The following is a 21,911-nucleotide window of genomic DNA, read 5'->3' as shown; positions in this document are numbered from 1 at the left end:
CGTTCTCTCTGTCGCTGTCTTTCTGGACCCACGTTGCTGCGTGCTCGGCGGCGTCCTCTTCGAGGCCACTGCCCTCCGGCAGTGCCCCTTAGTCCATCTGCACCCCCTTCCGGGGGTCGGTGCTCAGCAGTCCCACACCTCAGTCACTATATTCCACCGCCCTCTGAGTCTAATCCCTCTTGTCAGGGATCTGGCGTAGCAATATGGCCGCTCCCTATGGCCAATGGCTGGGTGCACTGCAAGGGGTGAAGGGGGGGGGGACCCAGGCCCACCCTCTACTCTGGGTCCCGGCCCAGGGACCCTCTGGCGTCTGCCTCGCTGTCCTTCTCTCCCTTCCACTGTCTGTTTCCCTGGGCCGCTTCCCCTACGGCCCCTTGCACCCGCTAGGCCCTTCCCTTCAGGGCCTGCAGCCTGGCAGGCTACGGGTTCAAGCTCCCTAGCCTCCCCGAGCCTGGCCAGCACTGCGGTGCTAGTCTCCTCTCCTAGAGACTGACCTTCCCCTGTCGAAGGCCTGGGACAGACTGACTGCTCCTGCTCTGGGCAGCCTTTATATACCTCTGAGCCTGGCTCTGATTGGCTGACTCTAAACTGGGCCCTGATCGGCTCACGATAAGCCCCTCTCTGATTGGCTCACTGTCTGCGCAGCCCATTCTCACAGGGAGTGGGGCAATCCACCCCACTACACTCACAAACATTAAATTTATCCTCAGAACACCCCTCTGACAATGGGAAGTATTCTCTCCATTTTACCAACGGGGAACTGAGACATTGAGACATTAAGGGTAGGATTTTCCAAAAGTCAAAATGATTTTTGGAGCACCAGTCCAATTGAAAACAATGGTACTGGTGCCCCTTACTCACTTAGATGTTTTTGAAAATTCCAAAAGTAATTTGGCTAAGGTCACACAGAAAATATTTGGAAGAACGGGAGTTGAACCCAGACCTCCAGTACCTTAACCACAAATTCATTTTTCTTAGTTCATTATTCTGTAACATTTATTTTCATTTGTCTTGGGAGGTGTCTGACCACCTTTGTAATTATACAACCAATTACATCTGTGTCCCCATTCCCATCACTAAATCAATGACTGGGATATCCCAGATCCACAGTAGGAAAACTCCACGAGTTCACACTTGTGGAGTTTCCAAGGTATCTGCAAATGGAGGACGGAAAGGTTTTTCTCACCTAGCCTGCAGGTGTCCCAGGGAGAGCTTTGGTACCAGAAGCAAAACAGTGAACAATATTTTCAAGATATAGTCCTGACTATGCAACAGTTGTTCCAGGACAGTAAGTGGGAGTTATGGTTGAGAATGTATTATCCTCTTATAACACTAATATAATGTTATATTAGAGTGGGACGAGAGGGAGAAACTAAACGCAAGAAACTGTGGGAATTTGAACTTAAGGTTCCAGCACAAACCTTGACTGTAACTCCATATACCCACCTATCCTTGGTGCTTCGGGTTTATCTCGTATAGTTTCATATTCTGTGATGTTTCAATCCTCTTACTTTCCCCTTTATGTCCTTGGCTTTTTAATCTTGCTGGGTCTGAAGAAGCAGGTGTTGAGCTTCATAGATTCCAAGGCCAGGAAGGATTATAGAGATCATCCAGTATGATCTCCTTTATAACACCAGCCATAGAACTGCCCCAAAAATAATTCCTAGAACATATCTCTTAGAAAAATATCAAATCTTAATTTAAAAAGTGTCAGTGATGGAGAATCCACCACAACCCTTGGCAAATTTTTCTAATGGTTAATTACACTTCCTGTTAAAAAATAATGCCTTATTTCCAAACTGAATGTTTCTACCTTCAACTTCCAGCCAAAAGATTGTTATACTTTTCTCTCCTAAACTGAAGAGCCCATTATTAAATATTTGTTCCCCATATAGGTACTTGTAGCCTGTAATAATGTCACCCTTTAGTCTTTCTTTTGTTAAGCTATTTTAATTAAAGATGACACTACCATTGCATACTACATGCAAAGTGTGTATATAGATGTTGAATAATAATTGAGAGAAAGTCAGAGGCTTTTGGAGGTGGATGGACTGTTGGTATAACAAATTTTAGGGTTCAATCTGAGAGGAACCATTCCATTTAAGGCTATTTCTGCTCCTAAGCTAGATTCTGAATAGTTTGGTGATCAGTGGTATCAAGTGCCAGCTAGAGGTCCAGCAGAATGAGTGTTAATGTCTTAATGGACAGCAAGAAATCATCCATCATAAGAACTGGTGTTGTCTTTCCATGCCCAATCTTGTTGCCTGAGAGAGATTCGGTAGCCTTCAAATCTGGCTTTTTCCATGGAAAATATAATTCTGCATTATGATGTCTAATTCCTTGGTGCTAAATTACCTAATTTCTCATGTAAAAGTATAACACTATGCTATTTCAGCAGCAAAGAGTCCTGTGGCACCTTATAGACTAACAGACGTATTGGAGCATGAGCTTTCGTGGGTGAATACCCACTTCGTCAGATGCATGTAGTGGCATGTATTCACTCACGAAAGCTCATGCGCCAATACGTCTGTTAGTCTATAAGGTGCCACAGGACTCTTTGCTGCTTTTACAGATCCAGACTAACACGGCTACCCCTCTGATACTATGCTATTTGGTATCTGAGGGCTTAAGCAAAGATTTATTCAGTTTATAATGTATTTGTTTTTAAAAGCTGATCTGAAGGTACCACTGCATTGATTTTGATCGGCACATCCATGTATCATTATAGTATGTCATGGTCTTTCTATGGCTAAGTGGAAAAATAAGCTTTCTTAAACCGTTTACTATGGAAGCTGGTAAGCTTTGGATTTAAAAATATATTTAATTGCTTGGAGGGTGGCATGTATAATGAAAAGGTTATTTTTTGTGGGGAAATCTAACTAATTGTACAGTTATCCTCAATTATATCAAAATAAACATTGCTAAGAATTTTAAGAACATTCTCTGGAGCATTGATGGACTGCAAAAGCATTTTCAGTTTACGCTTATGCACCTCTTTTTATTTCTAGATCGAGGCCAAGTATAATGTTACCCAGTATGAAAATATTTTTTCTCTCTGCATGATTTTGGAACAGCTTCTTCAGAAGGGGACAGGAGAAGGTAACATTTCAAGCTCGGACTATGATGGAGAAGAAAAAACCAAATTTCTGCAGAACCTTGATCAAATTATTCTCCATCTTGCTGATGAATTCCCATTGTTTTCTGTTTATATGTGGAGACTGGGTGCTCTTTTGAACTCCTCTCAAATGCAAATTGTTTAAAACAGCCAGGCTTCTTTTTAGCAGTATATTCATTATAGCTGTGGAAAACCAGAGCATGAAAATGGTCACTATTGAAAGACTTTCAATGATTAGACTAAACAACAGTATCTAAGATAATGTGGTTGTTTTTTTTCTCCATTCTTCATATAGAAAAGAGTGATATCTTGAATGCCACTGTGTAGTAACTGTGGGTAAATACTGGCTTTTATTATGGAAACTCCTGTGTATTACATTGTCTACATGAATGGAAGCTGAGCAGCAAAGTCATTTTATGTGATATTTAGAATAGGTACCTAAAATGAACTTTTAGATTAAGTCCAAGATTTTAAAAAATTGAGTGCCCAAGTTAGGCTCATGAATCCATATTTAGGTACATAAATAAGTGGCATGACTTTCAAAAGCACTGCTCATCCAGCAGTTTCTGTATGTTTCAGTGGGAGCTATTGAATACTCAGCACTTTTGACAATCACACCATTTATTTAGGTGCCTAAATATGGACTCACAAGTCTAACTGTAGGCATCCATGATTTTATTTTATTACTGTTTTAAATCTTGGCCAATATGTTAAGGTTAAATTGTATATAGCGAAGATGTCTATGCTGTGGTGGAAATACAGATATATATTCATATGCAGAAGCGTTGTTGTTTTCAGAAAAAATTATTTTAGCTAAGTACAGCTATAACTTAGATAATTTTTTCACATTCTCCTAAGTCAGTTGGTCAACTTAACCAAAATATTTGTTTTATGTCTGATATAACCAATGCTTAATTTGTCTATTTTTATCCTTTTCTCATTTTCAGCAAACATTGCATATACACTAATTGTACGTGCATAAACACGGAGCCAAATTCAATCTGAATTAACTCAACTGAAGTTAATGGAGTTGCACCTGTATTAATTTAGCTCATTTTGTAATTGCTTGAACCTAAAAATCCTAAGCTAGACAGGTATAATGTATGAACATTTAAATGGGATTTTATCTAATTTTGGGATTTTCATTTCTTTATACAGGATTTACATAAATATATACATACTTTTGGTAGGAATCTTCTTAAACCTAAAAACTTTAAAATTTGGGGCCAACAGTTATTACAGTGATCCAGAATTTTTGTTATATTTGGAGGGTAATTGCTAAAATGTATTACAATTTCTCAGGGAGATCAAACAATATTAATATTATGAGTTCTTATTAGTGAGATTCACTTAAAATTAAATATTTGTAATATTTGTACAGTTTCTTCCCATCACAAAGTTTGCTTCATATAGATTTTAATCTGTTTTTATCCGTTACTAAAATTCAGTGAAACACATCTTCAGTAACATTGGAAAAATGTTTGTATTAAATGTGAATACATGTTATTTTAATGATCAAAACTGTATTTTCTGTATTGCTAAAATATATTAGTATTATGTTGCAACAAAACAACACTGCTGTATAGGCATAACTGGGCCACTAAGAAAATTGTCTTGTGATTTCTGTTTTACCACTCTCTAGTATTATGTTCGAGTTATTAAACTTGGGTTTTGGTTATAGCATAGGGGTACCATTTTTTTCATGTTTTTATATTAATAAATTTCAACAAAAATCCATTTGATGTATAAAACAGATGAACTACTATTCGTGAATAGCCACATCAGAAAATCAGCTAATTCCAGTAGTGACAAGTTACAGATATCACTAAACTTTATATCTACTTAAGCTTGTCAACCACTCATCCACTAGCATGATTACTTTTTGAGGGAGTTGCTTTTGGGTTTTTTCTTCTTTTCTTAGTCAACTCTTCTACTCATTGTGTTGGAGGAGAAAGGTAAAAGTGACATTGAGATACAGGGTGGTGGAAAAAGAAGAGAGATACAAAAAGTGAACAAAAATAACAACAGCCATACTGGGTCAGACCAAAGGTCCCTCTAGCCCAGTATCCTATCTTCCAACAGTGGCCAATGCCAGGTTCCCTAGAGGGAATGAACAGAACAAGTAATCATCAAGTGATCCATCCCCTGTTGCCTATTCCCAGCTTCTGGCAAACAGAGGCTAGGGACATCATCCTAGCTAATAACCATTGATGGACCTATCCTCCGTGAATTTGTCTAGATCTTTTTTGAACCCTGTTATAGTCTTGGCCTTCACAACATCCTCTGGCAAGGAGTTCCACAGGTTGACCGTGTGTTATGTGAAAAAAATACTTCTGTTTGTTTTTTAAGCCTGCTGCCTATTAATTTCATTTGGTGACCCTTAGTTCTTGTGTTATGAGGAGGAGTAGATAACACTTCCTTATTTAGTTTCTCCACACCAGTCATGATTTTATAGACCTCTATCATATCTCCCTTAGTCATCCCTTTTCCAAGCTGAAAAGTCCCAGTCTTATTAATCTCTCCTCATATGGCAGCCATTCCATACCCCTAATCATTTTTGTTGCCCTTTTCTGAACCTTTTCCAATTCCAATATATCTTTTTGAGATGGGGCATCCACATCTGCACACAGTATTCAAGATGTGGGCATAACATGGATTTATACAGAGGCAATATAAGAAGACAGAAAGTATCTATCTATCCCTTTCTTAATTCCCAACATTCTGTTTGCTTTTTTGACTGCCACTGCACATTGAGTGGATGTTTTCAGAGAGCTATCCACAATGACTCCAAGATCTCTTTCTTGAGTGGTAGCAGCTAATTTAGACCCCATTATTTTAAATGTATAGTTGGGATTATGTTTTCTAACGTGCATTACTTTGCATTTATGAACATTGAATTTCATCTGCCATTTTGTTGCCTGGTCACCCAGTTTTGTGAGATCCGTGTGTAGCTCTTCGCAGTCTGCTTGTGATTTAACAAAGCAGAAGGGAGCTGGTATAAAATTTTTAAAGATTTTCACTCCTCCCATGGGCAGAAAACAGAGAATAAATTGGATCAGTTTTTAGCAATAATTGATCAGTTTTCTCAAGAAATAGTATTTTCCCCAAAATGCTTTTGCTTCAGTGAAAAAAAGGGGACAGGTGAAGAAAATTAGTTTGAAAAATGGCAAAATGCAAGTCATCTCAATACTTCAAGCTGTAATTGAGAGAAAGAGTGGGTTCAGCAGTTGGTCAACTACCAGTTCAAGATGGTGCCTTTCTTACTGAGTGTTTTTAAAAAATGCCAGTAGCTGCATCTTGTCTCACAAAGGATGGGATATATATTTTCTCCTCTACGGATCGAAGCTTCGTCTTAGACATAGAGATATTGGATTTCTGTGTGTCTTTGATAAACTTAGAAAATAGCTCACACCAACCTGATGGCTGAGTCACCTCAGAGTTTTCATAAAAGGATCTGGGGTCGGACCTTTCTGGCCAGGGAGCGGGTTAATTCTGTCACCCAGGTTCCACGAGAATAGACTATCCAGCAAGTCATTATTATGTAACTTTCAGAGTTTGGGGCATAGTTTCCTGTAAAAGCACATTGGTATGGGTTTATCTTCATGTGGGAACCTTTGAGAGCATAATTGTCAAATATTAATCCAAGGGCTTCTCTTTGGACAAGAGACTTACAGTACCCTTAGGGTCACAGATTCTGTGGTGGGGAAAGCAAAGTATGACAGGTATATTTTTACAGCTTCCAGAGAATGTGGGGTGAGACCCTCACAATGGATGTGAGCCTGCTATGTTGGGTAACACACAAGAATTTTCTTCTCACAGTTTCAGGTCAATAAAGGATAAAGATCCTCTAAATGACTGCAGAGTGGTAATGCTAGCTATAAAAGTTTTGTAGTGCTCACTATTTATGCAAGGAAGCCACCCATTTAAACACATACATGCTATTCCTAAAATCTTTAGGATACCTTTGTCTATGATGGTGTGATCAAAGTGGATGAGGATCATATTTATTTGGGAAATTGTTTTGATGTGCCAGCCAAAAATGCTGGTTCAGCTTGTCAACATTTTTGCTCCTCTCTGAAGCTGCAGCCAAGCCAGCTGTTGCTTGCTGTACCTGCTATTGCTACAGCCATGGCAGCTGTCATAAGAGGAATATCCCTCCTACTATCTCCATCGCTGCAACTAGGTCCTCGCATCATTCCCTCCTTCTTCCCTGACCATTCCAGTTGCAAATAAGATAGAGGAGATGGAAGCTGCCCTGAGTACTCTTGCTGCCCTGAGTAGCCATTGAGCTGTTCTCTCTGCTGTTGCATGCCCACCCAGCCAGGAGACTAAAGAGCTTGTACTGGGAAGGAGCCTTGATCCCTGTTTTCCCTTCCATCACTAGGGAATAATCCCACACACGTGCCATGGTACAACCTTTCCCCACGCTGCACATTAGTTAGGGGAGTTCACCAGCCAGGTTAGACCCAACCAGCTCAAGAACCAAAGTGGACTCATTCCCCAAACAGCACTGTCTACCTGACAATCCACCCCCACCCCAGCCAGAGCCTGGAGGGGAAAATTATCAAGTTGATGGGTTATGAATAGGTTGAGTGTGAATTGATGTTTTCTGGGGAGTGGGAATGACTATGGAATTGATGCATTTTTACAGAAGTAGGAATATTGAGTTGATAGATATTTGGGAGTAGGGGAAAGGTATTTCACCTAGGGGCTGTCACATATATCACCAATTGAGGCAGAACTTTTTTTTTAAGTAGTCCTTTGTTAAAAAATTGTGGTAGCACATCACTGATCTCTAGCTATGTCTTCACTATTAGGGTTACTAGTTGTGGCCTTTGCCGGGAGAAGGGGCATTTCTTCTTGCCTGATAATTTTTCTTCTATAAAAACCCATATGAGTGCCTGTGGTGGGGCATAAATTCCACATTGGTGCTGCGTTACCAGGAGCCTCAGAGGACAATTAACCCACCTCCTGGCACCTGGAGGGGTATTAAGCAGGTCGGTGAGCAGGTCATTCTGGAAAGGAGTCAGGTTTCCTTAAAAGAACTGAAACAGCTCACTTAGGGAGAGAGGAGATTGGGAGTTCCTGACTGTTAAGAGTGGCATGATAGAAAGAGTAGTTCACTTCTGTGGTAGGTCTCAAAATAGGAGTAAGACTCCAGGGAGGCAGCCTTGAGATGTCATCATTCAGCTGAGGAGCAGAGTATTAGGGAAGACTTGTGAAGAACTAAAGATCAAGGCTGGGCTAGATGGACTTTTCATTTGGGATTTCTTGGAGAACTCCAGCGGGGAATCCTGTGAGCCACTGCCCTGAAGGAAGGAGGGACCTTGAGATATCAGGGAGCCTGAGAGAAACTCAGGTGTGCAGTGAGCCCAGGAAGAGGCTGGAGGGAAAAGGCCTGTAGACAGACTGAGGTAGAAAAACACCCCGGAAGGAAGCAGGGGGCCTGAATAGACAGACCTTGCCTGCTTCTTACAAGGTCCCTGGGTGCTGGACCTGGAGAAGAGAGTCTGGGTTCCCTTACTGGCCACTGGAAAAGGTAGTATGAAGATCCCAGAGACCAGTCATGGAAGAGCTATTGTGTTGGGACTTGGGCCAAAGACTCTGACTGAGGCTACAGCACTACTGTTTGTTGGACTTAGTTGCCTCAGAAAGATCAGACTTTAAAGTGAGGTGTCTGGAGGGCTGAGACATGAGAAGAGGCGGACCACAGCAGGCCTGGAGCAGCCTTGGAGGGGTGTGCGAGTGGCGAGTCCACTCTTCTACTATGCCTATCTGCCCTTCCTTATGTATGGGAAGATTTTATTATAAATACTGTAATTTGCAGCTCGGTAAAGAGTAATTCTAACAGTTCAGTATATTCAGAGTTAGCGGTAACATAAAAGCCTAATAGTTTAATATACAGCTGTGTAGAGGTTTGATATTGTGGTTCTCCAGAATTCATGGACACTGTGATCCATCCAGTAGCCACCTAGTTGGCTGACAGCTTTGTGCATCTCTCCATCTGGCAAGGAAGGAGATACTCCAGTATTAGAATTAATGGGTGTATCCTGTTTTACAGGAGAGAAATTAGTACTTAAGAAAAAACTCCCTTTTCACAGTTGCTGTAATGGCATCTGCTTCTTCTCCAAAGACTATTTCATTGACCAGAAAGTTTTACCTACAATGCCAATTATGGTAATTGGTGTTATCTTGTCATTAACAGTCCTGTCATTGTTGTGGATTGGTATATTTTTGTATTTTTCACATGAGCTACATGATTTGTTTTTCTTGAACTGCAGTTACAACTAACACTCCAATCTATTGTATGACCTGGCATACAATACAAGGGGAAATTCTACCTTACCAATTAATTTCTCAGTAAACTTTCTCTCTCCCTTTCAGCTAATGGATTACCACTAGTTATCAAAATGAAAGTAATGCTTTATAATTTACTATCATACAGTACCAGAAGGCAGGAGTGGAAGACAGGGATCGATCACTCCATAATTGCCGTGTTCTGTATGCTCCCTCTGAAGCTGTGGTACTGGTCACTGTCTGAGACAGAATACTAGGCAGGATTGACCATGATCTGACCCAGTAGGGCAGCTCTTAATCATGTTCTTATGAGGAGACTAGATCCTTAAAATATCACTTGCTTAAAAGACATCAATGAAAGATCACGATCTAGGCTATTTGGCAACTTTCCAGTAATGAATGATTCAGGTTTCTTTACTGTTCCAAAGTAACTAGGTTTCCAGATTCAGTATTAATATCAGATATCTGATATAATAAAAAGATTATTTAATCCAAAATCCAATTTGCTTTAGCTAGTTTTTAAAAGCCACAGTATCTGAAGTGGCTAATTCATTTTTCATATCTTATTGATATAGACAGGAAAGTATAAATAAATAAGGCTTTTAAACTCTTGTGTCTGGTGTGAGAACTGTGGACTAATGGATATTTTACTTCTGCCTTATAAGGAAAAAATATTAACTGTTGGGATTCTTATTTACTCAGTAAGCAGCCAACTTGGGACATAAATATCTAAGACAGGAATTACAGTAGGGTAAATAATTAAAGGACTGATTTAATATCAGAAATCTTATCTCGGTTGAAACTATTTTAAAGCAACTGTAAGGGAGTTTGACAATATTTTCAATTCATATTTTTTAAAAGAGTCTTGTGATACGCTATTTTAAAAAAAGCGAAGAATCTACAATCTTTTTATCTGTGTTATTTTAAATGACCCTGATCTTGGTTTGAACTCTACTCCAAGGGGTTTGTTCTGCTCCCATACATGCACATGGGACTTGCTGAACATAACCTCGGTTAGCATTAATGGTTGATTCTACTGTAAATCCTTCATTAAAATAATGAGAAAAAATTATCCTTAATAGGGTGTATGGTAAATGCCTATAAAAGATTATAGTCTAGGGTAAGGCTGAGCAATCTGTTATGACAAATTTAGTTGAACTTGTTAACTTTAAAAAAAATCTTCATCTGAAAATGCTGCTCTTGAGATTAAAATATCCTGAAATTACCCATTTAAAAGACAGATTATACATTTAAAATACTGAGCTGTACTGGATACAGTACAAAGCCTCCCTTATCTCAGGATCTCTCTTGAGGTTTCAAGGGTTACCTTCACGACTTTAAGAATTCAGAACAAATTAAAGAATGCCTTCATCCTGTAGAATCTGCCTCTCTGGTCCCTAGCATAGTGTCTGAGTGCTTTAACAATAAAAATAATCTGAATCTGAATGTTGGGTGCCATGGAAAAAAACGTTAAATAGCCAGGCCCGGTGTGCAAACTGAAAGTTTGACACCCTCATCTGAAGATTTCTAATGTGACTCTCAGCGTAACATCTAGCTGCCTTGTGCACAAATTGAGGAACATTGATTCTGTCAGAATTCTACTCCTTTTATTCAGGGTAGCAGATGTCTGAATAAATCCCAGAAGATGGTCATCCGAGCAATCAAGTTATTCAAGTTACTGTGCTAATTTGGTCCTAATTTGCAGTCCTGGAGCAACATTTTGAACATGAAGCACTTGTATTTTCCCTGACTATGGCACCAACAATTTTTACTTCAGCTCTGCAAGACTATTTGCTCACACACCCCAGCTAAATAATTATATTTATTGTTAATGAGTGAAATAACTTAGCTTTTTATTATCAGTCATAATAAAGGAGATGTGCATAGATTTTGTGCATGGTTTGGTAAATTTTCATGACAATATTCCAAAGTATCCTTATTTTTTTCAGTTATTAGTATTTTAGAGCACCCAAAAGGTGAGGGCTCTGGATAGAACAAATGGAAAGTCATGGACCCTGCCTCAAAGAGCTAATGATCTAATTTTAAAATTTGACTCTGCAAGTGACGTTAACACTTAGTATGTCTGCACTGCAGTTGCTGGTGTGATTGCAGTTCAGCTAGGCATATGCCCACACTAGTTTTAATCAAGTGATCATAATTAAAAATAGCAGTGAAGACATGGCAACAGAGGCTGTACAAGCCTGTCCAAGACCCTGGGTATGTACTTGTATTGTAAGCCTTTGATGAAGCCGGCACCACTGTGTTTTCACTACTATTTTTACTGTGCTTGCTAGATTAAAGCCTGTGGTATGCCTAACCAAAGTTGTAATCACACTTCCGATTGCAGTGTAGACATTAGGGAAGGAGTTGGGATGAGGACAGACAAGAGTTCCAAGAATGAAATCAAATAATTACTCAGGTTAAGGGGGCTCATATCTTGAAGGAGGCTCTAATTTTTCCCAGAGACTTCATCAGCATCTGTATGGATCAGGATTGCAGGATACAAAGAGCCTCTTCACATGTGCGATAGTGACTTGTCCCACTTACTCTTTGTCCAGAGATGACATCCCTCCACCACTGCTCAGTTTAATTTAATTTTACCATTATTGCTTTTTTATTTAACAAATTTGAATTAGAAAAAATGACTGATCATTAATACATGATGAGAGGACAGTTTAATTACCCCAAGGAAACAGTTTTCCAACACTTCTTTTAGTTTTTGTAAAGAATTATGAGTCAAAAACTCATGAGATGGAGACTTATGTAAATGATTATTACTTAGTTAAGGAAGAGACAGTCAAACTAAAGATTTTGTAAGTGAATGAAAATCTTGGGCCTGACTCTCTTCTCATTTAACATCAGTAAATTCCATTGCTTGGTGGAGTTATTTCAGGTACAGAGTTTATCAGAAGGTCCATCATCCTACAGATGAGATGAGGTGTATATGATGTTTCAGAAATCTGGTCAAATTGCGATTTATTTTACTGATATTTTAAAGAGCCCAGAAAGAAAATTTAAAAGTCTGAGAAAAGAGATTTTAGTAATGGCATCTTTTCACACTGGCTGCTGAAATGGGTAAAACAGACATATTTAAGGGCTGCCTTGCTGTTTCTCTTCCTGGAATTATATAAAGTGTTAGGTGGATAATACCAAACAATGCAAACTTTTGAAGCTTTACCCATCTACCACAATTTGGACATTGGACTATATATTTTCATGTACTTTGTGTGTAGTTCAGGGATATACCATAAAAGACAGAAATTTGGCCAGGTGTTACTGCAGGATCTTTTTGCAAGAGGGATTTCAATGAATGATACTCATGCCTTAAAAATATACTGATATATTAGCTAATAGAAGCAGAAGAAAATGCCTGCATGGTATGAATACTATCTGATTCCAAATTCTTATGTAGTTTATAATAAGGTACAGTTATAAGCATTCACATATATTGTATATTTTTTTGTGCAGAGTACTCCATTTCTCATTTTCTCCCAAGTAACTGTACAAAATGAAATTTACATCCTAAGCTGCAAGCAGTGAATTGACTCCAGTATAAACTTGAGGATTGTGTTTGACATTTCTAATTCTTACCTCAAAATGAGAAGGAAAATCTGCTTAAGCAAATTTATACCATAGCATGAGAATCACTTTAGGCAGTAATTCAAGCAAGCAATATAAAGAAGTACATGTCAGTCAGGTATATCACTATAAATGTTTTTGACACTTCTTGTTTACTCATTCATTAGTTTCCAATAATGCTGGAAAGGATAGCAAGGGCCACTAAAAAAATACTCAAAACACTTCACTGCTAAGCTAATGATCCTGTTTCATTCAAAGTGCCCTGATGGTTTTTAACAGGAAAGAAAGGTAGCATATCTGGGGTTTTGGTGAGCTCTGTGACAAGACCAAATACAAATGCCACATCCAACATCCATCACCACCATTAACTTGTTCTGTTACTTTTGCAGCTGTATTCATATAGATCATGCAGTGAGTTTGATTGTACCTGTTTAACATGTAAACATTCACCTATATGAACCATCCAAGAGTCCACGCTATCTGCTTCAATTTTTCATGATGGTTCACCTTTATACAAGCTGCCATTGTGTGTGCCATCCCACCCCAACAAAATTAAGGGACATATCCTGCTCTCCTTACTCAAGCTAATTTAGGACTTGTCTACATTACCCGCTGGATTAACAGGCAGTGATTGATCCAGTGGGGGTCGATTTACCGCATCTAGTCCAGTCGCGATAAATCGACTGCCGAGTGCTCTCCCATTGACTCTGGTACTCCACCAGGGCAAGAGATGCAGGCAGAGTGGACAGGGGAGCTTCAGCCATCAACTTACCGCACTGAAGACACCGCAGTAAGTAGATCTAAGTACGTAAACTTCAGCTACGTTATTCACATAGCGGAAGTTGCGTAACTTAGATCCTTTCCCCTCCCCCCAATGTAGACCAGGCCTTAATGAGTGCTTTGCTTTGTAATGCAGGATTCAGGAGGAAGATGGATATTGAGGGCCCCACAGGAGTAAATATAACAGAAACCAAGAGAAGAGGATCTGCAAGAACTCCACTAAAGATTTGAACTCTGGTGAATAAGCTCCTATAACCGCTTTCACCTCTTTATTTTGCTTCTGAGTTTACTTTGCTTCTTCACCTTCCATTGATTTGGTTGCATTGATTGTTGACAGTTGGAAGGAACAAAGAGGCAACAAGGAGACCTACAGCCCTTCTCGGCTATGTGTCTAAAATGTAACATTTAGTCTCAGCTACTCATGAAATTGTTGCCAAAACCTGTTGCCTTTTGAAGGACCATTTTGTAAAAAACAACATTTGGAAGCACATCTGAGGCTACCAAATCACTGAAGCTGCCCTTAGGCTCAGTGACCAAAAAAATCCTGAGACAATTAGAAACACTTTAATGAAAATTAGAACTTAGAAAGGCTTCATTAATAATTTTGCAACTAATGAATGGCACATCGTTATTTTCAAGATGTACAGGTGATATTCTAATCTGTTACAAAGCTCTGATAAATAGGAGTACATGCCCATTATTATTTCATGTCCCTTCTCACATCTTACATTTTTTACTTCATTAGCCGTTTGAATTTTTCCATGAAAGTCAGCCACCCATTAATTTTTCCTGCTTTTATATGCACCGATTTGTTTGTATATTTCAGGTAAAGTGGTGCTTAGAACTGAATGCAGCATTCCAGCTCCAGGAGCACTTGCACTGCACTGTATTTAGTGATTGTTGCCTTTCTTGTCCACATCATGCAGACAGCCCTATTACATTGCATACTCTGATTTGCTGTCCACTATCACCAATAGGTCTCTTTTTGCATTACAGTTTCCCTGGGTTCTCCCTCCCATTGATTGTTTGAGATTGTCCCCACTCCCTGATGTATTTGTGAAGAAGGTGGAAGATGTCTGTATTTTTATGAATATGTTGTCACTATTTAGTTTTTATCCTGCTGTCTGCTACATGGGTGCAAGGAGTTAACTTGGTCCTGAGGGGTTGCAGGAAGGCAGAGAATGGTTATAGATAGCCCAATCACCGATACTTAACCAAAGAGTACAAGTGTCAAGAGCTGTTGTTGTTTTGCCCAAGTCCAAGAAACGCACAATGACATTCAGCATAGGATGGATCCAGGGCCCTAGTTGGGGAGTGAAGACTACTGCCCCAAAACTATTGACTTGCTAATGACTCTTCTCCACTGTAACAAACACAGAGGATTGATGAATGGAAAAGCCTGTGAGGAAGGATGGGAAGAGACAAAGCTGTTAGAATCTGCTGTTAAAAGGGAGTGTCTCTCTAGCAAGGAGAAACTGGACCAGAACCAGAAAACAAGACTGGGCAGGAGGAGAAGATGGTGCAGAAAGATCTTGGAGGACACTGACTAAGACCCTACAAGCTCTCAGGAGGGGTGAGGAAAGTGAAAGCAGGGTCTTGTGTGCAGCTGTTGGTTGTTTTTTTCCGTAGATCTGTATATCTCTTGTACTTTGTCTGAGGCGCGTGTGTCTGGTTTAAAAATTCCTTTGCAAAGTCTCTGTGTCCCTTGCTTTAACTGTCACATAGTTCTCAAAGAGTTAAATGGCATATGAGGGCTCCTCTGAGGGTGGAGCTCTTCAAGGGGCATGCATGCATGACTGGGAAGTCGTGATGTGTAGGGCACCAAGAAGAGGTACCATCACAGGAGTGGAAAATGCCTGAAAGATTAAATATAGAGTCTGTGTCTAGAACTGCTCAGACCCAGTAAGCTTAAAAAGGCTGGGTCCCATGCAGCATCCTGGTGACCATCGAAATAGGGAAGCTCAGCCAGGGATGTATGCGAGTATGTCTGAGATTATTTTCTTCCCATATGGATTAAGTTTAGTTTGCTCAGTGACTGAATATCTTTGTATTCTGTGGCTCCAATCACTCTGTCCCCGTTGGTATAGCTATGTACTTATTTGTGTTTGTAACTCCTCCCAAGATATTATCATTGGAGTCACTAATACGCTCTTTACGCCCACTGAATAAGGCCAGCCCTATCAGCCTCTTCAGACCACAAGATAGCTGCCTAGTCAAACCATTGCCATTTGTCACTACCCTTTATTTATGCTCCTTTAGACAATTTTCAGTCCACATGGAGCATTGCATGTATCAGGCAGTGAAAGCCTTCAGAGTACATGCAGTTTGAATGGAGCTGTCAGCCGAAGGCCTGGAGGAGAGTGAGCCAGACCCCTGGGATGGGATTGTGACGGGTTGGGTCACAGAAACTCCCTACACTAACACCGGAACAAATCAACATACCCTTAGAGCCCCGACCAGGGCTATTCTATCTACTGCCCAAAATCCACAAACCTGGAAATCCTGGACGCCCCATCATCTCGGGCATTGGAACTCTCACTGAAGGACTGTCTGGATATGTGGACTCTCTACTCAGACCCTATGCCACCAGCACTCCCAGCTATCTCCGTGACACCACTGATTTCCTGAGGAAACTACAATGCATTGGTGACCTTCCAGAAAACACCATCCTGGCCACCATGGATGTAGAGGCTCTCTACACAAACATCCCACACGCTGATGGAATACAAGCTGTCAGGAACAGTATCCCTGATGATGCCACAGCACAACTGGTTGCTGAGCTCTGTGCCTTTATCCTCACACACAACTATTTCAAATTTGATGACAATATATATCTCCAGATCAGTGGCACCGCTATGGGCACCCGCATGGCCCCACAATATGCCAATATTTTTATGGCTGACCTGGAACACTCCCGTCCACTCACGCCCCTTCTCTACCTATGCTACATTGATGACATCTTCATCATCTGGACCCATGGGAAGGAGACTCTGGAAAAATTCCACCACGATTTCAACAGCTTCCACCCCACCATCAACCTCAGCCTGGACCAATCTACACGGGAGGTCCACTTCCTAGACACTACGGTGCAAATAATTGATGGTCACATTAACACCACCCTATACCGAAAACCTACCGACCGCTATGCCTACCTTCATGCCTCCAGCTTCCATCCCGGGCACACCACAAGATCCATTGTCTACAGCCAAGCACTGAGGTACAACCGCATCTGCTCTAACCCCACAGACAGAGACCAACACCTACAAAATCTCCACCAAGCATTCTCAAAACTACAGTACCCGCACGAGGAAATAAAGAGACAGATCAACAGAGCCAGACGTGTACCCAGAAGCCTCCTACTGCAAGACAAACCCAAGAAAGAAACCAACAGGACTCCACTGGCCATCACATACAGTCCCCAGCTAAAACCCCTCCAGCGCATCATCAGGGATCTACAACCCATCCTGGACAATGATCCCACACTTTCACAGGCCTTGGGTGGCAGGCCAGTCCTCGCCCACAGACAACCTGCCAACCTGAAGCATATTCTCACCAGTAACTGCACACCGCACCATAGTAACTCTAGCTCAGGAACCAACCCATGCAACAAACCTCGATGCCAACTCTGCCCACATATCTACACCAGCAACACCATCACAGGACCTAACCAGATCAGCCACACCATCACCGGTTCATTCACCTGCACATCCACCAATGTAATATATGCCATCATAGGTCAGCAATGTCCCTCTGCTATGTACATCGGCCAAACTAGACAGTCTCTAAGGAAAAGGATAAATGGACACAAATCAGACATTAGGAATGGCAACATACAAAACCTGTAGGAGAACACTTCAACCTCCTGGCCACACAATAGCAGATCTTAAGGTGGCCATCCTGCAGCAAAAAAACTTCAGGACCAGACTTCAAAGAGAAACTGCTGAGCTCCAGTTCATCTGCAAATTTGACACCATCAGCTCAGGATTAAACAAAGACTGTGAATGGCTTGCCAATTACAGAACCAGTTTCTCCTCCCTTGGTTTTCACACCTCAACTGCTAGAACAGGGCCTCATCCTCCCTGATTGAACTAACCTCGTTATCTCTAGCTTGCTTCTTGCTTGCATATATTACCTGCCCCTGGAAATTTCCACCACTTGCATCCGAAGAAGTGGGTATTCACCCACGAAAGCTCATGCTGCAAAACGTCTGTTAGTCTGTAAGGTGCCACAGGATTCTTTGTTGCTTTTACAGATCCAGACTAACACGGCTACCCCTCTGATACTAGAAACCCCTTTGGGAGCTGCCACCTGATGTGCCAAGACTACTCCTACCCCTGCCTTCCCTGCCAGCTCAGGACCCCAGCACCCTGTCTTGCTGAGCCAGACACTTCTATCTGCTCCAACAAAGACCCAGGGTCTGAATGACTTGCCCCAAAGCTGCAGTTTTACCTGAAAGCAGCTAACAGAAGCGTGCTTGTTTTTAACACTCAGATGCCCAACTTCCAATGGGGTCTAAACCCAAATAAATCTGTTTTACCCTGTATAAAGCTTATGCAGGGTAAACTCATAAATTGTTCACCCTCTATAACACTGATAGAGAGATATGCATGGCCGTTTGCTCCCCCAGGTATTAATACATACTCTGGGTCAATTAAGTAAAAAGTGATTTTATTAAATACAGAAAGTAGGATTTAAGTGGTTCCAAGTAGTAACAGACAGAACAAAGTCACCAAGCAAAATAAAATAAAATGTGCAAATCTATGTCTAATCAAACTGAATACAGATAATCTCACCCTCAGAGATGCTTCAGTAAGTTTTTTCCTCAGACTGGACACCTTCCAGGCCTAGGCACAATTCTTTCCCCTGGTACAACTCTTGTTCCAGCTCAGGTGGTAGCTAGGGGATTCTTCATGATGGCTCCTCTCTCCTCTTTGTTCTGTTCCATCCCTTTATATATCTTTTTTGCACAAGGCAGGAATCCTTTGTCCCTCTCTGGGTTTCCACCCCCTCCTTCTTAATGGAAAGACACCAGATTAAAGATGGATTCCTGTTCAAGTGACATGATCACATGTCACTGCAAGACTTCATTGCCCACTTGCCAGCACACACATATACAGAAAGACTTACAGGTAAAACACACCCATCTGCAGACAATTGTCCTGGTTAATGGGAGTCATCAAGATTCCAAACCACCATTAATGGCCCATGCTTTACATCATTACAATAGGCCCTCAGAGTTATATTTCATATTTCTAGTTTCAGATACAAGAGTGGTGCATTAATACAAATAGGATGATCACACTCAGTAGATAATAAGCTCCGTAATGATACCTTACAAGAGACCTTTTGCATAAAGCATATTCCAGTTACATTATATTCACTCATTATCAAATTTTTGTAAAATCATATAGACTGCAACGTCACAGGGATCATCAAAGGTAGAGTGCCAGTTATATGTATATATTCAAGTTCCATCTTCAGCACCTGTTTAAATCTTTGATGAGCACCAATGAGTTGATCTTTATATCAACTCTGATATTTATCATCTCTCCTAAAGGAAATAGTTACTGCTGTAATTGGGAACAACTGAAAGTAAAATAGTTAAATCCCTGGGGAGGGTGCAATAGCTCAGAAAAATATAACTCTTGTAGCTTTGCCCTGTGTAGAGGTCACTTTTTTAGTTGAAACTGGGCCTCAAAGCAGATTTTGTAAAAGCAGGCTTTTACAAAACCTGAGGTGGCTTGAAGTTACAGTGGAAACAGCTATTCTCCTGAAGTGTTTCCAAACAAAACATTGCAGCAGAGAGAGCCTGCAAGTAAAGTGGAGTGAGTTCATTGATTTCCTTAGATCAGTCTGAGAGGCAAACAAACATAATAAATAATGACCAGTAAAATCAATTTTTATTTTTCCTGTTCTTAGTATATGGGAGGGTGTTGTTAGTGCCATAGGTAAAGAATGTGTTTGTTTGTAATCGGTGACTATGTTGACACTGCAACTAACATTTTTATTTTTCACAGTTTACAACACTTTAAGACTATGTAATTTTTATAGGACATGGTTTCCCATTAATGGAGTTTGAACAGGGAATGGAGCATTTGTATTTACTATTCTTAAATGATGGTTAATAACACAAGTGTTGTGCTGCTGTGTAGTTTTTTTTTTAAGCTACAAGTTCTTTTTTCTGTCAAATTCCATCACCTCTGATTAAAAAGGCAGCATCAGAGCCATCTGTGATGGGGTATTCATCCCACACAAACCCTGAAAGGTTTAAAGAAGCTCAGAAAGGGACAGTTAGTGTGCTTGGCTCCACATAAGGAATAGGCTGAAGGCACAACCTCTGACTGGAAGATGAAGCTCACCTGAACAGGTATGGACTGGGCTAGTGTAAAGCCAGGAAGCTGGCAACAGAAATGGTGGTAGTGAGGAAATCTGCAGCCACCTTCTGTGTATTAGAGAGGGAAGGAAGTAACCCAGGAAAAGAGTAGGAGCCTGGCCTGAGGAAAAGGCATACCCCAAAGGGGAAACCACATAGTAACCTGGACAGAGCGCCAAGGCACGAAGAGGAAGCTGCACCTCCTAGAGTGAAAAAGAGGACAACAGGTGGTGAGACCACACGGGAAGGCGTTGGTCCTGGAAGAGAGCTAATCCCCCTGAGCAGCCAGGAGGAGGCGCCACTTGTGGTGAGTGAGAACCCCATGACATGACCATTTTAATTTTCACTTCTAAGAACTATTTTTAAAAGGGATTATTTGCCTTGGTAAATGGAAGAGCTCTACTATGATCCTAGACACAAGGGTAAGCCACAAACTTCATAACTAGATTTTTAACATCTAGAAATTCAGCGGTGTTCGAGTGTGGTTCAACCCATTGTAAGAACAAGAGGTAGTTGTATCAACTTTCCCACACCCAAGGTTTGGGGTTGTTCAGATCCAAGATTTAGGGTCAATCCCTTTTCTAGCATATACAATATATGCATGTTGAATTACAAATTGTAATTATGTGAAGAATTACAAAATGTATTGAAATGTCTGTGAGTCATTCCAAGTAGAATATTTACAGAATAAGCCAAATTTCTTTTAGTGATGAGAGAACTTCAAGAGACTGAAAGATTTATTTATTACAGTTATTTCATTAAACTGCAATTGCAGTGATTTTTCTGACAGAAAAGTCACTGCAATTGCAGTTTAATGAAATAACTGTAATCTGAAATGCAGTAATATAAAAATGGCATTTTTTAAACACAGATCTGGGCTCTTCCTTGTGCATAGTGAGAATCCTTTATGTAGTAACAAAAATGGTATTTGGGGGTTTTGTTTCTAATTGCCGTCTCTGCCGATTAGCACTGCAGAGTCACCACAAGTATGGGACAATATACTGAATTCTGTCCTTTCTTGCACACTGTAGTAGGTTATATATCTCTGGTGCCCTGCTGAGGAAAGGCCAGGCATTGCTCTTGTCTCAGAGTCTGGAGGATTGTGCTGTTCAGGTTGTCTGCTCCCCTTATAGGGGGAGGGTAAAGCAGTCCAAATGAAAAAAGTCAGGATGCTTCCGCAACCCACAAAAGCCCTTTGGAAAACCAAGGAGAAAATAAAAAGAGAAAAGAAATGGACCTTCTCCTTTCATGAGGCACCTGGGCAACCAACGCTCTCAAGAGGTTTCCCCAGTCAGAAATTCCAGCTTTCTGGAGCTGGGGAGCTCTGAGTTCCGGCCTTGCTCCTTCAAAGTGGCACCCCACACTCAGCAGGGATCTGCTATTTAAGGACCTGTTCATCTCCAGGCTTGACAAGCCTCACTGGTGTGCTGGGTTGTGGCTGATTGTGCCCAGAGGAGGTCTTTGATCCCTTCCTGGCTGATGTGGGGTTCACCACACGCACCTACAAAATTGTGACCTTCAGTTCCAGTTCTGCAATTTACAAGATGCACAGAGCTCCACTGCCTTCACTGGGGTTCTGTGTGGTCTGGGGGACCATCTGCACATTTCAGACTTCAAACTTTCACAGCCTAAATTATTTCAGAGTCAATTAAAGCTTTGCCATCTCTCTGAAAACAAAGAGGTGTCATAGGTGCAACCAAAGGCAGAATCTTCTCCTACAGAATCTTTATTACTGGTAGTGATGTGAAGAAAAAACATTAACTTCAT

The 21,911-nt window shown here is 40.8% G+C and overlaps 1 protein-coding gene across 8 annotated transcripts in view; it reads left to right on the top strand.

Annotated features, from left to right (window-relative positions):
- MEI4 (meiotic double-stranded break formation protein 4) overlaps positions 1–15,341 on the top strand; it is a 148,754-nt gene extending 133,413 nt beyond the window's left edge. For 2 of the 8 annotated variants that reach the window (XR_005596473.1, XR_005596475.1), the window contains 2 exons: positions 3,009–3,099; positions 13,714–13,744. Coding sequence is in view for 2 of the 8 variants with exons in the window: in XM_039531532.1 (XP_039387466.1) it covers positions 3,009–3,260 (252 nt within the window). In the remaining 6 variants the exon portion in view is untranslated. Of the gene's footprint in view, positions 1–3,008; positions 3,309–13,713; positions 13,782–13,907; positions 14,009–15,149 lie in introns of those variants that run through there. The other 6 variants (XM_039531532.1, XM_039531534.1, XR_005596471.1 and 3 more) reach the window with 5 other exon arrangements.
- Positions 15,342–21,911: the final 6,570 nt, after the last annotated feature.

The sequence above is a fragment of the Mauremys reevesii genome, linkage group 3 (assembly GCF_016161935.1).
Source record: "Mauremys reevesii isolate NIE-2019 linkage group 3, ASM1616193v1, whole genome shotgun sequence".
NCBI classification, from domain to species: Eukaryota; Metazoa; Chordata; order Testudines; family Geoemydidae; genus Mauremys; species Mauremys reevesii.
The sequence above is the reverse complement of the archived record's forward strand: the minus strand, read 5'-3'. Positions and strand labels throughout refer to the sequence as shown.